Below are 16,168 nucleotides of genomic sequence, written 5' to 3' on the forward strand. Positions count from 1 at the left end.
ATACAGGTATCGATTGGCCAATTAACTGATACCTAGCCCTGCTGGCTGCACTCTGACCCTATCCTGGATCCCTGGCCGTGTTCCATTTATAGACAATAGAACGCGTCCATCATTTCTCAATGTCAAAGTGAAAGGCTTCGCTAGCCACGCCCACCCCTGTCATTAGTACCCGACGTGACAGGTGGGCGGTTCCTACTGACGTCAGACGCAGCAGGTAGTGACGTTCTCCCGTTCCGCCGCTCACTCCTGCTGCTGGAGGTCGTTGGAGTCACTCGAGGCTGCCCGTCTAGCGTGTTATCCCCGCCGTCATGTTGTCCCGTATTGCCAGACCCACAGCCCGCGGGCTCATCCGGGGCCTCGCCACCACCGCGCAGGTACACCCCTGGGGGCGAGCGGCCAGCGGCAATGGGCTACTAACCGGCAGCCTGTCTGTGAGCTGGGTGCACTGATTGTAATGGGCTCCTTCATAACCCCTTCCTGTCCACGGAGTTTATGTACTCATAGCATGGGGCTAGCATGGGCACTGTTACATGGAGCCTGGGGGATTATAATCCATCTTCTACCATGGGCACTGTGACATGGAGACTGGGGGTTATCATCTCCTACCATGGGCACTGTGACATGGGGGGGGGAGGGATTCTATAATCCATCTCATAGCATGGGCACTGTTACATGGAGTCTGGGGGAGTGTTATAATTCTGTATTTAGTCATTGACCGCAGCTTCATGATAAACACGGTGATCCCATCAGATAAGTGTGCTGGGATCTGTGTGTGACATTGAATTTATGGAGAGCAAGGCCATAATTTGACACTGCAGTTCCTGTACTCAGGCCTCCTGAATTGGAGGTGAGGCAAGGAACTTGCATTCTGTTGCCTTCTAGCTGCTGTGGTTTGACAAAATTACTGCACTTTTATACCATTTGTAAAAATTATTTCAGATATTCACACCTTGCAGGTCGTAAGTCACTAGCAAGGGCATGTGTAATGAAATAATTAATTAAGTCATCTTGTTATCTTTACCACTATATCCATCTCCACTTTTATTTTTATTGGCTATTTTTTTGTTTATAAAAAATAAATAAAAATAGGGTCATCTGTCATGTAAATTTCCTCTGGTTGGCCTAATGATTATTGCTAATTCTCAAGGTTAGGTGACTTGACTTCTAAACAATGTAATGCACAAACTTTAAAATTTAAACATGTTCAAAAACCAAAATACTGTCTTAAACATTTAGTGTAGTTGCACTAGCTGAACTTAAAATGGAGACTTATAAAGGTAAAAAGGTGACTATTCTGAGGCAACATGTTACAAGAAACAATCCTGATAGAAACAAATAGTATGTTTCTCAGCATCTGTTTTGCTTTGATACATCCATTCCTTGGTTTCCTATTTCCATTGTCCCTTTTTGTATGGAAGCAATAATTACTTTTTTTAAATAGATTATCTGTGTGCAACACTGGAAACTGCCTCTGACCCCAATACGAGTTATTGCATCTATTGCGTGAGCAATTGATTTAAACTTATCACATGAGCAAAGGGTAATTGTGTTTTTTTTTTTTTTTTTGCCATGACATAATTTACAACCGATCATCTTGCTGTGCCACAACAGCATAAGCAAGCATGAAGAAAGTATGTATCATGGCATCAGAGGAAAAAAAGGCAACTTTTTTTATTTTTATATATGCAAATTCAGGCTAGGCATGCATGAATGAGTTTCTTTGAGGTGAACAAGCTAGAAATACATGAGTAAACTGAGTTTTTAGGCTAATCAACATGAAGAAAACACTAGGATGATATACAACCCCAGGGACGTCCAGGGCCATAACATTTAGGCTATTTTAACTTGGCAAGAGGGCTTCAGACATGGGAGCACTAAATAAATAGATATACTATAAAGACGGGATGGCTTCTAGAGCAATATCTATGCTGTGTATAAACATGCTAGTCTCAGCCATGCTATCAGCCAACTCCCGTCATGGGTACGTTACAATGCCAGTCTCTTCTATTCCCTGCGTCCTCCCCACTCGGTACAGGTATGTGTAGGCCTGGAGCATTTGTGGTCCTGCGGTTCTGCCCAACCGGCAGTACATGAGAGGACTCCTGGATGCGCCTGGTAGTGCTGAGGTTGAGGCGGCCAGGTGCTCCGCATTCGCGGCGAACAGTGGCTCATGCGTGGGTGTATTAGATGGAGTCCAGCTAACCTCCGCTTTGGCTTCTTGTGCCTTTTTCCTCCTAATGCCGTTCTGGGCTTCTTGGTGCGTTGAAGCTGCTGCTTGGGTAAGTGGTAGGGTAATTGTTTTAATGTTCAATTACATATAGCATGAGTGAATCGGCTTTAAAGTCAGCCATCACCTTACAAACATGAAACAATGGAGAATTCTTAATTCCACTTTTACACTCATTAGTATACATGCTACATGAGAAATTTAAAAGGAACAAGAAACACATTTCCTACCCACCTCCATATGTCCTTCTTGGCTGCCCATATGACTGAGTGGCTAGCACTCAATGTTGCACTTTTCCCTTCTGATCATCCTCAGCGCCCAGAGAAACTGGCCACAGTATCACTGTACAGGAATTTCTTGTTATGTCTGGCCCCCTACTCACAGAATGGCTTCCAGTTGCGTAGTGCTGAGAGTGAGCAGGAGGGGAAGAAACCGCATTGAGCTCTAGCAACTCAACCATGTCACTGGAAGTTAGAGGAATGGAAGGCAATTTAATTAAAGCACCAGTATAGGCACCCAGACCACTTCAGTTCAATGAAGTGGTCTGGGTGCCAAGTCTCCCATGTTTTAACCCTGCAGCTGAAAACATAGCAGTTTCAGAGTTTTACACTGCAGGGTTAATCCATCCTCTAGTGGCTGTCTCCCTGACACGGAGTAAATCACTTATTTGATACTGGATGTCCTCACGGAGTCCCATAGGAAAGCATTGAGTAATGCTTTCCTATGGGCAGGTTTGAATGCAAGCTGATGTCAATGGAGGAGAGGTCACTAGTGCCAAGGAAGCCCGGCACTGGATTAATGTAACCAAATAAATGGTTAACCATTTATTTCATGCGGAACGGGGCCCTAGTCACCTAAACGGTGACTAGGGCTCTATAGCTTTGGGCATACATATTTGTATTCCTAACACTATAGTGTTCCTTTTAAGAGTTGGGGTGATAGCCAAACATTTTGACTGGCCCTGCAGACATCATTATGACTAAAAGCGGGATGATATGAGTTGCATAGTGTCACCTTCTGGAACTTTGCATAGTTTGGGTGCAGAATGTGAGTTATACTTGCCTAATGTTTTGCTTCTGGCACTTCACCTGCCAGATCCCATCTCACTGCTATAAATATTATGCATGAGCAAGATTATAACGATTTATGGAGGTCGCTCCATAGACATTTTCTTGTGATGTGCAGATAATGCATTATTCCCACAACCTTGGTAACGGCTGAGTTAATTCAGAGAACTTGGTGGCAGCTCTGCCTTTTTTTTTTTTTTTTTTCTCTGTCCTAGTTTTGTCACCTTGACAATGTGAGGCGTTTACCATAAAACAGTTTGGATATTGTTTCTGCTACATTAAAAAAATAAAAATGTATATCTATGTTCAAGTTAAAGAACATTTTTGTCTTTTTCCAGTGACCTCTTGCTGTCTTTTCATGAGTCTTGACTTATGCGTGACCTCTTGTAGTCTTTACTACTGTGGCATGAGGCATAATGGTAAAGAATGTGCAGTGGGTTAAAGTGCAGGCATCTTGGTTCTGCTTATGCTAGTAATTTGGCTAACATGATGTATAGATGACATTTTATACAATAATAATTAATAATACACTGTAGTTGCTCAGACCACTTCAGCTGATTGAAGTTGTCTGGGTGCAATGACCCTTAGCCCTACAGTTGTAATTTATTGCAGTTTCTGAGAAACTGCATTAACTACATCTGACTGGGTTAACTCCACTTCTAGTGGTTGTCTACTAGACAGCCAATAGAGGGACTTCCTAAATTGAAACAGATCTTTGGTCCAATATCTGACACTGGACGTCCTCGCACTCTGCATGAGGACTTCCAGCGTCAGATTTGTCCCTATAGGAAAGCATTGAATAATTACCTATGGGGAAATCCTAATGCGAGTTCCGCCATTACCTCGCATGCGGTTTCCCTGCCGGCTGATAGAATATAACCCCTCACCAGGACACACTATGCGCGCAAATTATACAGTCAGCACACAATACACGCACAAATTACATACAGCCAGCACACTGTGGAGGACAACGACCAAGGGTTAGACCCTAAAATACAATTGGTTTTGCAAATCCAAATGACAAAGCTGATGCAAAATGAGCCTAACACAGTGAGGGAGTTAAGGCATGCGTGGGATAGGCATAAGGCTATCCTAGACGTAAGATAAGGCCAGGGACTAATGAAAGTATCTTGAAATATTGGGCAGACTAAATGGGCCAAATGGTTCTTATCTGCCGTCACATTCTAATTTTCTATGTTGTGAACATAGTTGGAGAATCCGAATCCACTTTTTTTTTTTTTTTGCCTCAGTTTTTCCATTCGGAGCTAATTTTGGAAAACTCCGCGTGTAGTAAATAAACCCTGGCAATGCTCAGGTCTAAGCAGGGTACCCAAGGGCACATAGATTGACATTGAAATTAATGTGGTGGGGGTGAGGGGGGGGAATCTTCAACACCCCTTTTTAGATATTTGCTGTCTTGACACTGTTATAATTGAACATCCACTCCAATTGCAGAATGATTCTAAGACTTGAAGGCTAGAAGGGAAAGAGCTGCTTTATACATGCTTGCTTTGATTTCTATTTAGGTTTTTCTTTTGTGTAAATTTTTTTTATTAACCTGCATATTTGTATATCAAAAACAAATGTCACCTTGCAGGAGGTCCTGTCTTGTCAGGCGAGATTTTATAAATAGCTTTGCCCTTTAGGCTACAAGTTATGCACTCTTGTTATAGATCCTAAATCAGCCATGGTTGGGCCTATCTGCAACTAGTTGACATATGATCAAATAGCCTTTTTTTTTTTTTTTTATATATCTCTTTCCCCAACAGCTTGACCACATTTTTTTCACGATACACCAATATTGTGTAGTTACTAACCATATATTCCATGCTCCCATAAGTAGTGCTTAATGGGCATAGTACTGTTTTGTGGGAGTTGTAGTGTTGAGTTTCGTGATACTATACTCCTACCTAACTAAAGTCATGGCTTCTCATAAACCTGTTTTTATGGGAGCAGAAAATGAAACATTGGAGGATGAGTGGGAAGAGCCAAATGCATATTTTTTATTGCTAATGCATAGATCTCTCCGCTCCCCCATCAGTAGGCTATATAGATGGGCACATTGGTTAAAACAAGAATTTAAGAAAACATGTTTTGTAGAATCTAAGGTAAAATATTGAAATTATGCATGATGTGGCAGAGGTGGTTGTACATGTACTTCTCAGGATAAATCCTATAACCATCCTACTTTCCTCAACGGGCCAAGTTATTGGGTTTACCTGTACTTGTTCAACTTGTAGCTATTGTTCTGACTTCAGTTCTTTGTATAATTATTATAGTACAGCAAAAGTTCCAGCACATGTATAACTAACTGTACCTTTCAATACTCTTCCCACTGCTGGGTTGGATCTTGCGATGTTATTGTGCCAAGCTTTGTATTGTAACTGGAAGAAACATTCAGTGGTAGTATACATATGTCAGAGTGTAGGTCTTAGGGGGGAAGTTTTATTAAAAGTTTAGAAAACTGAGCTATAACCTTATCTTTGCATTACACTGAAAGCATTTGGAGCTCGATCGACTAATTTATTTTTAACTTTTGTAGTGTCTGCTTCTGGGTTTATCAGAATAACATTTGGAAGCATAACTATTACATCTTTGTTAAAAGCAGCAGTTTCAGAAAATATCTCACACAAAATGTTAGCTCTGAAACTGGTTTAGCTAAACTTGCCTGTCTCTTGCTATCATTCATAGTAGGGCTGTGCAAAAGAGAGAAGATCCTGCACTTTATAGCTGGATCCTCTTTATTCATTTAAAATAAGTAAAATACAGCAACAGAAAAAATGAGCATTTTTCATAAATGGACTGTTTCTCAGCAGCCTTTATATTTATTTAATGTCCTCTTATTGAAGGAACACTATAGTGTCAGGGAAAAACATGTTTTTGTGACACTATAGTTCTAACAGCGATATTTAGGTGGCCAGCCCTCTGTCAAAAGAGTAAAAGGTGATTTTATTCACGTTTCTTGCAGTGCCGTGTGGGTTTTGTTGCGGCTGGCCCTGCCCTTTGCCGCTTCTCCATGGCTGACTTTAAACTTGATGACCCTGGCCAATCTAATGATTTCCTCATAGAGATGCATTGAATAAGTGCATCTCTGAGGAACCTTTAGCACCTCCATGTAGTAATAGCGTGTAGACGCTGAACGTCTGTGCTGTACATTGTACAGCACTCACCAAGGAAGCACCTCTACTGGCCATCTGAGTGATTGCCACTAGTGGAGTTAATGGGCAGCAATGTGAACACAGCACAGCATATTCAATATGTGGTCTTACCAGTGATTTATAAAGGGGCAAAATGATATTCTCATCCTGAGAATGAATGCCCTTTCTCATGCATGACAATACCTTACTGGCCTTAGCCACTGCTGATTGACATTGCACATTGTTGCATAGTTTGTTGTCTATAACAATTCCCAAGTCCTTTTCGTGTGTTATCCCTAATTCACTTCCATTAAGGTTATACATTGCTTGTGCATAACTTTGCATTTTTCAACATTAAATTTAATCTGCCATTTGAGTGCCCAGTCTATCTAAATCCCTCTGCAGCAAAGTAATATCTTACTCACATTGTATTATTTTAGAGTTCTGTTTAATCTGAAAACACTGAAACATGACTTTCAATGTTTTGTTTTTTTCATTAAGCTGTAGTTCTGGTGACTTGTGTCCCTTTAAACAATTTTCTAAGCTCCACAGTCAGGTCCTCTTACACTGGAAGTGAAACTAGTGCAAAGCTTCAACCAACTGCTCATGCCATGTGATAAACATTAATGCAAATGAGACTAAATGGGGATAATGTGGATGACGACAACCAGTTGGATAGTGCAGCTGTAGGCAATGAAAACAATTCTGATCAAAAAACGATCTGTAACTTACCAAGCCTTATAAGAAACAGCACCATCATGTGGACTAAAGACAAAACATGCTGCTCCCGTGTCCTCTCAAAATAGCGGAAAAGAAAGTTTTAAAAAAAAAAACAAAAAAACTTTGATCCAGCTCAAAGGCCATGTTCTCTCTGCAGCCTGCAAGCCGCCAGCATGTTTTGTGTCCTGACAAAATGCCAAATTAACACAGGTTTAATATTTACCTGCCCAGAACTCTCAAGGCTGGTAAATGACCCCCTCCAGCAGCTATGTGCTTTACCTCTTTATGTGCAGTATTTAAAACTGAATTGCTTCATGACAACTTCAAATTACTGAAGTGATCCTGATGCTTGCAGGAATCCTTTAAATATCCTTTAAATTTGATGGAAACTTGCATTACAAATACTCTTCCTTATAGTGTATCATGGGAACAGGGTAGACTAGTCCTCAGCTTGTGATCCGATCCTGTCCTGCTACGTCGTTCATCCCATCAATTTCGCTAAGACTCTCTCTGCCACTCTTCTTGTAGACCGGAATCAGTCCCTCTGCCTTGCGCTCCTCCTTCCAGGCAGATATTGAACCCTCTGCTTCTGTTGCCTCCAAATACTGCCTTTAAAAAGGCATGTGTGGCTTGCAGGCCTTGCTCTGTTTACAGGTCTCATAGTGCAGCCACAAAGCCGGTCCTAAAAAGAACCGGACACGATACAGTTTCTAAGCGAACGATCATACAGTGCTTGCATGACGCTCTGTTAAATTTTCAACCTCTAGAATATACCTACATAAAAGTGTTACTAACTATTTTGTTAATTACATACTATACTGATTATTATATTGATGAAAACTCAATAAAAAAGATAAATAATAAAAAGTTACTAGAGTAATTTTATATTGCTCTGTAACATTAATGACAGAACGATATTAACGGTCTGAGAAACAAAATGCACATTGCCATCTGGTTAGCAGATTAATTATGGTAATTCAAGGCGGTGTACAATGGAGAGATTTTAACCCTTTTCTGTGTACATAATGAATTTACTACATGTGGGCCTTTTGGAAATGAATCATGTTGTACCTAATCCTAAATCCTGTTCTAAAACCTCTTTCATTTATTATGAAAATTGGTTGTTTCTATTCCTGTAACTAATGTTCTTCTTTCTTCAGAACAATTCCAGTGTATCTGTCCTTGGAGCATCGGGAGGCATTGGGCAGCCACTATCCCTCCTGCTAAAAAATAGTCCTCTGATAAGCGAACTTGCTCTATATGATATTGCTCACACACCGGGTGTAGCTGCAGATCTCAGTCACATCGAAACCAGAGCAAAAGTCACAGGTAAATTGTCCTAAAATGTATTCAAGTTTTGTGAACTTAACAATAATATCTGCAAGGTATTGTGGAAATGTGTATTACATTCTATCAGCGGTACATGGAAAAACTAGTAAGAAAACCGAATGGCCAGCTTTTAGCTTCTCTCAAGAAGGATGACTCACTCTGCATATAAAATTAAGAATGTGTATTTATTAATTTGGAAAAAAAAATCATAAACGGGGGCGAAATTCCATTGTGTTTCATGTTTGGATTAGGGTTTCATCAGAGACAAATAGTCAATGTAATATTTATTTTTTTTTCTCTCCTTTAGGTTACCTTGGACCAGATCAGCTTGCAGATTGCCTTAAAGGCTCTGATGTTGTTGTCATCCCTGCTGGTGTACCTAGAAAACCTGGTATGACTTCAGCTATGATTTGAATTGTGCATTTCTTTACTGTCACACAGCTTTTTGTTAAATCTAAAGTTTAAAGGACCACAAGGGATAGATAGATATAATCTCTGTGGCAGTTGGTCATTGTTATGGCCAAGGATTAATGATTCAAACATAATGAGTCCCCAGGCTGTTCTAGAGCCTGCAGCAGCTTCCTGTTTGTGATCTAAAGTTCACTTAACAAGTAAGGAAAGAAGACATTCTAAAGAAAACCTGGTGTGCTGTAAAACCAGATTTTAAAATAATACTCCCTCCCACACCCCTCCATCAGGGGAGGTGTAACTAGGGCTGCTTAAACGCAAACAATATTGATTTTTTTTTTTTTTACAATTCTTTATTTTTGGTATCGTAGTAGGCGGTATCATAAACAATGAAAACAGTAAGGCTTACGCAGAAGCCGTCTTGGAAGGCATAACATGTCCTTTGGGTGCCTGGCTTGTGCAAAAGCCACCTTAGTCATTGAGTCTATGGGTGAGAAAGAAACCTGGCTTGCGCAGAAGCCTTCTTAGATGTTACTATCCGTAAGCGACAAACAGGGCCTGTGCCGAGGCCAACTTAAGAGACATAATAATACATTTTAAACGGTGCTTGTGCAATCGTTGTCCTAAGAGGCTTGGTCTGATTGTAGTTTGTAGTGTGTATGAGATGCATCATTGATTGGGTCATTGCATGCTGTGTGTTTGTGGGAAGTGTGGAGTCTCGTGGTAGTCTGTCCTGGTTTCCCACTTCTAGGTGGTGTTGGTGCTGGGAATGGGGATTGTTATGGTGTCATTGTGGTGATGCTGGTGTTCCAGTGGGTGTTCCGGTCGGGATCCCAGTCCTGCAAACCCAATGTAGGTGAGGTGGTCGAGGGGAGGGAGGGGGGTCGGGGAGAAAGGAAGAAGGGAGGAAAGAAAAAAGAAAAACTTAAATAAATAAATAAATACATTTTACAGAGCCCCCTTGCTCTCCCCTGCTCACCCTTAAGAAAGGGGGTGGGCTGGGTTGGTGGGGAGGTGTGAGGGTGTGTGGCTTGGGAGGAGGGGGAAATGCTTTGGGGAGGTCTTCCGAGACTGGGGCAAGTTGGTTTCTTTTGAGTTTATGGTGCCATTGCCGATCTGATGAGCCACGGGTCCCATATCTTGTGAAAAGACTTGGAGGTGTCATGGATCAGAGCGGATAGTTTGTCCATTTCGATTGTTTCGTCTATTTTCTGTAGCACTTCTGTTGGGGTGGGGGTAGTGTTGCTGCCCCAATGCCTGGCTATTGTTCTCTGGGTGGCTAGTGCCACTCGGGCTGTGAGTTTATTTTGGGCCCTAGTTAAGGATTCGTGTGATTTGGAGAGGAGCCAGATCCACGGATCTAATGGAAGATCACTGTGTAGAGTCCTGTTGACTGTTTGGGCCATTTCACGCCACAGTGGGGTGATGTGCGGGCATTCCCACCATAGGTGGATGTACGTGCCTTGGCAAACAATATTGATTTAACTCCTAAATGATAGAGAATTGAGCGGAGAGACTGCATGATGTATACACCAAAACCACTTAAGCTAAAGTTATTTTGACGCTTGGTTTCCTTTTACTGGTTTATGACTTCTTGTATCAGTGGTCCTTAATGGATTAATTTAAAAAAAAGTGTAAAACTGTCCGCTTCTGTACACATGCTACTTAAATTGATGCACATGTTGCACCCATATATGAAGCCCCACTGTGGTTACTAGCTCTGTTTAAAAAGTTGCATACCTCTTTTGCTGGCAGAAATTTTAGTCACGTTGCAAAACATGACAGTCCTTGAAGAGATAGCAGCCACAGTTCAGGCATTCTTCTTGTCTGAACAGTACTATTGCCAAGTACGGTCTTTCATATCCCTTAAATCCCAGCCTGGCAGTTATAGGATATGCTTGGCAATCCCATAGTCAATTCGCTGATTTTCTAATAGTCAGGAAAGGGGCACTTAATGCTAATTTTAAGATCCTCTATTTTTTTTTCCACATTCAATACCCAATAATAAAACCTTCTGAACAGTGCTGTTGGAAACTAGACCTATTCATTATTTTTGTAAATTAACTGCATTGGCTCACATTTATATTTATACACTTTGGATTATAATTTCATTCTTTTCCTTCCCACATATTAGGTATGACACGTGACGATCTATTTAACACAAATGCCTCCATTGTGGCCACCCTTGCTGAAGCATGTGCAAAACATTGCCCTGAAGCCATGATCTGTATCATTGCCAACCCGGTGAGTGGGCCTAGACATATTCTGTTGGGACATTAAAGTGACACTATAGTCATCAATTATCTTTGATTTAGAAGTTAAATCACTTTGTTTATGTGGCCTTTTGCACACCTCCCTGCATGTGACTTTTACAGATTTCGTAAATACTTCCTGTAAAGTGTCATCTAATGTTTACACTTCCTTTACTGCAAATTCTGTGTAATTTAAAAATTCTTATCTCCTGCTATATTAATAGTTTGCTAGACCCTAAAGGAGCCTATTGTATGTAATTACAGAGCAGGAGATAAAAACTTTTAAAGTAAGTCACATCTGATGGAAAATAAAACAATGCTTTCATGCAGGCTGTGTCTCACAGCCAGGGGATGTATGGCTTGGGCGGCATAAACAGCAGTAGATAGGTTTGAAGTGTTGTTTTTTTTTTTTTTTAGTTTTTTTTTTATTTGACATTTTAAAATCCATGCCCCTTACATCCTCAAACACCCCAGAAGGGGCCATATTGCTATAATAATGTGGGTGTGTGGTTATCTCCTCTTTAACTTGTGTGTGTATATATTTGCAGGTAAATTCAACAATTCCCATCACATCTGAAATATTCAAGAAGCATGGAGTTTACAACCCCAACAGAATTTTTGGTGTAACTACACTGGATATTGTACGAGCAAACACGTTTGTTGCTGAACTGAAGGTATGTAATGCATTACTGGTGGTGTATATTTTATATTAAAGCATAGATTGTGACAGCAGATAAGAACAGTTTGGCCCCTATAGTCTGCTTAATTTTCTAAATACTTCCATTAGTCCCTGGCCTTGTCTTAAGTCTAGGATAGCCTTATGCCTATCCCAAGCATTCTTAAACTCCCTTACTGTGTTAACCTCTACCACTTCAGCTGGAAGGCCATTCCATGCGTCCACTACCCACTCTGTAAAGTAATACTTCCTGATATTATTTTTAAACCTTTGCCCTTTTAATTTGAGACTGTCCCCTTGTGGTAGTTTTTCATAGAAACCTATATGACCAGTTTATCCTACTGGGTTAACTTAAATTCTGAACTACAAGTGTTTGTAGTTTGGGACTGAGGTTTTGGCTAACACTAATTTTGTAAATGTGAATGTAGTTTATAAAAAAAAAACACTTCTGAGACATAAATACCAGATGGGGGGTCATTTAATGCATACTATTTCAGTAGAAATTGGTTCCCTACATTTGTGTTTGTTAACCCCTGGTTTTCCTCTGTAAACGAATCCCCAGGATGTTTCTTTTGTGTTCTAAAACGGATTTCATGTCTTGCTTTTTTTTTGTGCCAGTTAAATTGTCACTTATGGATATATTGTAAATGGTGAATATATTCATGCAAAAAAAAACTCACTGAAAATTCTACCTTCACCCTCTTTCACATGGAATATAAACCTGTCACCTTTAAGGAATATTTGCAATAATTAAGGAGTCTCCGCAAATGGCATTTCTACTTAATTTGTTCTTATGTTTGGTCTATTATACAGTTTCACTTGTAAAAGTATTGAGACAAAAATGTTGTGAAATGTTACTTTTTATATAGCTTTGTTATATGGCTGAACATAGCTTTCGATAAAAACTTTGTAAAAGTATTTAGGAAGCGGATAACGTGTGTTCTTCCACCTCTTCTGTTGAACTGCTGGTTATATTCAATCTGGAGTTCAGGCATTTGAATTTGGGCATAGTGTGATTTAATTATTTATCCATCTGTTTGTAGGGGCTGGATCCAGCACGTGTTAACATCCCTGTGATTGGTGGTCATGCTGGCAAAACCATCATCCCTCTGATTTCACAGGCAAGTTCTAAAATTATGAACTGTATGGATTTTCTTTCAAGGGACTAAAATACCAGTTAGGAAAGTTCCCCTTGTATTCTAAACACAAACGGCAAACTCTGCTGTGAAAACTTAAATTTGTATTGCTTGGATTACAGCATACTGATAGAGGTCCACATATTTATATACACAGATGACCGGAGCAGCGCCTAGGAGGATCCTCAAGTGTGTTGAATATGCACAAGGAGACTTTATTGTGTAATATATAATATGTATGGAGAATCTCAGGCTTTCACTTGAACCTTTATTTTAATATATATATAATTATTTATTTTTTCCCCCCAAGACACCATGTCCACGTCAAATCTAGTGTCTTCATTTCGTCTGTCTCAAGGATACCTTCACCAGTATGTGTCCCTCTACTTTGCCCAATACACAGTGCACTTCTAGTAGCCAAAAAGCCATCTGAGAATGACCTCAAAAAATGGTTTCAGTGTTCAGGGGAGAGAAGACATCTCCTCATACGTTGTTTTTAAATGCAGATGTAACTTCTTTACAGAGCACCCCAAAAGTAGAGTTTCCCCAAGATCAGCTGGAAGCTCTCGTTGGAAGAATTCAAGAGGCTGGTACTGAAGTTGTCAAAGCTAAGGCAGGATCAGGTTTGTCATTTTACAGTGGATTTATGTTTTTCATATGTGGGACACCACTGTTTCACAATGGGGCGTTGTCCTAAACCACCAGTCTATTGTGCTTAATAGAACAACATAGAACATAAAATGCATTATATTGGTAAAAAAAAAAAATTGTGTGGTTAGATATTCATTAAGCATCTACTGTCTGGCTTAAAAGCTGTGCTTTTACTTCTGAATTCTATACAAAATATAGGATTCAGAACTTTTGTTAAGCACCTGTTTTAATTAAATTCAGGACTAATGCATCTGGCAGGTTGTGAATTCGCAAATTCATTAATTTGCCAATGGACTGCTAACTAGTATTGAGTAGTGCTGGAGTGACATCACATATTGGGCCAATGCCTATATCTGTTATGTTGATTAGATCCAGTCCGTTGTAGGCATACATATTTCCTGCTAAATTCTATTTTTATAGGACTATCATTTTATATTTTCTGAAGTCCTTACATTTGGGTTAAGCCCACTTTAGGTATTGAGGACATGGTAATTTTCTCCTTCACAAAACCCCTCCTTGATCTTAGGAGAAGGGATTACTGAAATTTGTTTTTGCACTTTAGTGAATAACCCAATCAGTTAACTACTTGTATATGTTTTTCAGGGTTTTTTTTTTTCTTATTATTTTCAGATTTTACTTTACTTCTCTTCTCGATATAACCTTGCATTATAGAGCTTTAAATCAATGGGCAGGAAAGTGACACTAACTTGTACAAATGTCATTATGCAGGTTCCGCCACTCTGTCAATGGCCTATGCTGGTGCTCGCTTCGTCTTCTCTCTTCTGGATGCTATAAATGGAAAGGAGGGTGTTATTGAATGCGCTTTTGTCAGGTCTGAAGAAACTGAGAGCCCATATTTCTCCACTCCTCTTCTGTTGGGGGTAAGTTCAACATCTGGCTCCTAACTGTACTTTTATCTCTTTGTAAATCAATTAAGATAGGTGCATGCATAAGACTAAACGCGTTGTTCCCAAGCAACAAACGTGGGCTACAAAGTAAACTTGATAGATCCGCGTTGAGCTGGGGTGGTAGCAATCTTTCCTAGTGTAAGGAACGGTGTGCTTATTTATGGGTTTTAATATCCATTATACACCCTTACTTGCAGACTTTTACACGAAGTCCTCACTTTCCAGCAGATTTGACAGGTATTACAATGTAGTGTAATTTATACACTTCTGAAAAATTGTATGCTTAGAAAAGCGATGTTGAAATCCTTATTGGAAATACAATAGAAATACTTTCATCAGTCTTTAGAACATTAAAAGTTCAAAGTGTCCTGCCAGTTGCTCCATTGTTCCAGAAACATTCTGCCATGCTTAGACCTTATTTCCATGTATATTTTAAGAGTTACGTGTAGTGCTTTATATATTGCAGGGGGAAATATGAAACAATTTGCTTTTTACTTAGTCTTATTTTAACCTCTCGAAGGAAAGCAGGATATTGGATTTATTTTCCAAATGTGTATCTACAGTAGGTCCAATGAGTGCTAATGTTTGCTTTGAATGCTCCACTGTACCAATTTTCACTTGAATTTGTTTTAGAAAAGTGGCATTGAGAAGAACCTCGGCTTGGGGAAGCTTTCTCCTTTTGAGGAGAAGTTGATTAGTGAGGCCATGTCAGAACTGAAGGGATCCATTAAGAAGGGTGAAGAATTTGTCAAGAGCCGCAAGTGAGCGAAATTCCATCCAGAGCTGGCTTCCTTAATTTATTGAAGCATCTTGACACTTTAGGAAACGCAAACCATGGTCAATATTTTGCCCAGATGTCTGCCCGGTGTTGAAGATGAGAGCAGATTTGCTTTAATTACTGAACTTTCTCCATCATAGGGGGGACTTCCTATGTGCATACATCATGGAAACCTGAAGCTGCATTTCCATCTAATGTTGCAACCATGTGAGATTTAGTTGAAAAATTAAAACTATTTTTCTTTCTAATGTCTTCAGGCCTATTTTCAGTTTTTTCTTTTAGATGTCTTGGTTGTGTTAATATTACTGCTGATGTAATTGATATATAAAAAAAAAAAAAACCTGTAACCTTCCAGTCCCCACCCCTCACTACCAATATGTAATGTTTGTGATGGTTATTGAGGGAGCAGGACTTTTGGAGTGATGATAGGAAGAGATGGGTAGAACTGATGGATGGGACGATGGGTTCCATCAAGTGGAGTAAATCACTTGTTAAATCAGTGAAGAACTTACTGATGCAGGAGGATGACCTTCCATGAGCAGATATTAGTTTAAGGTTGTTGAAACCTTCTCTAGAAATAAAATCTCAGGCTTTCAATTGAACTTTTATTTTATTACTCATATACATTTATTTTGTTCCAAGACACAATGCCCACGTCAAATCTAGTGTTTTAATTTCGTCTGGATACCTTTCCCAGTATGTGTCACTCTAATTTGCCCAATACAGTGCACTTCTAGTAGCGAACACTACTTAATGTATTTAAACTTTGTCCTGTATGAAATCATAACCGTAACATCCAATATAACTATTTAAATCCCCAAAGCAAAATAATTTTGTTCAAACTGTCATGTGGTGTGAATGTTCTGATGTGCTGTGCTT

At 39.8% G+C, this 16,168-nt stretch overlaps 1 protein-coding gene across 1 annotated transcript; it reads left to right on the forward strand.

Annotated features, from left to right (window-relative positions):
* The first annotated feature begins 200 nt into the window (after positions 1-200).
* Positions 201-15,541, forward strand: MDH2 (malate dehydrogenase 2). The gene is made up of 9 exons (XM_063456721.1): positions 201-374; positions 8,312-8,480; positions 8,788-8,871; positions 11,023-11,132; positions 11,689-11,814; positions 12,860-12,937; positions 13,476-13,575; positions 14,333-14,484; positions 15,145-15,541. Exons 1-9 carry the CDS (start codon positions 309-311, stop codon positions 15,274-15,276), a joined length of 1,017 nt encoding a protein of 338 aa, XP_063312791.1. The 5' UTR covers positions 201-308; the 3' UTR covers positions 15,277-15,541.
* Positions 15,542-16,168: the final 627 nt, after the last annotated feature.

The sequence above is a fragment of the Pelobates fuscus genome, chromosome 1, assembly GCF_036172605.1.
Source record: "Pelobates fuscus isolate aPelFus1 chromosome 1, aPelFus1.pri, whole genome shotgun sequence".
NCBI classification, from domain to species: domain Eukaryota; kingdom Metazoa; phylum Chordata; class Amphibia; order Anura; family Pelobatidae; genus Pelobates; species Pelobates fuscus.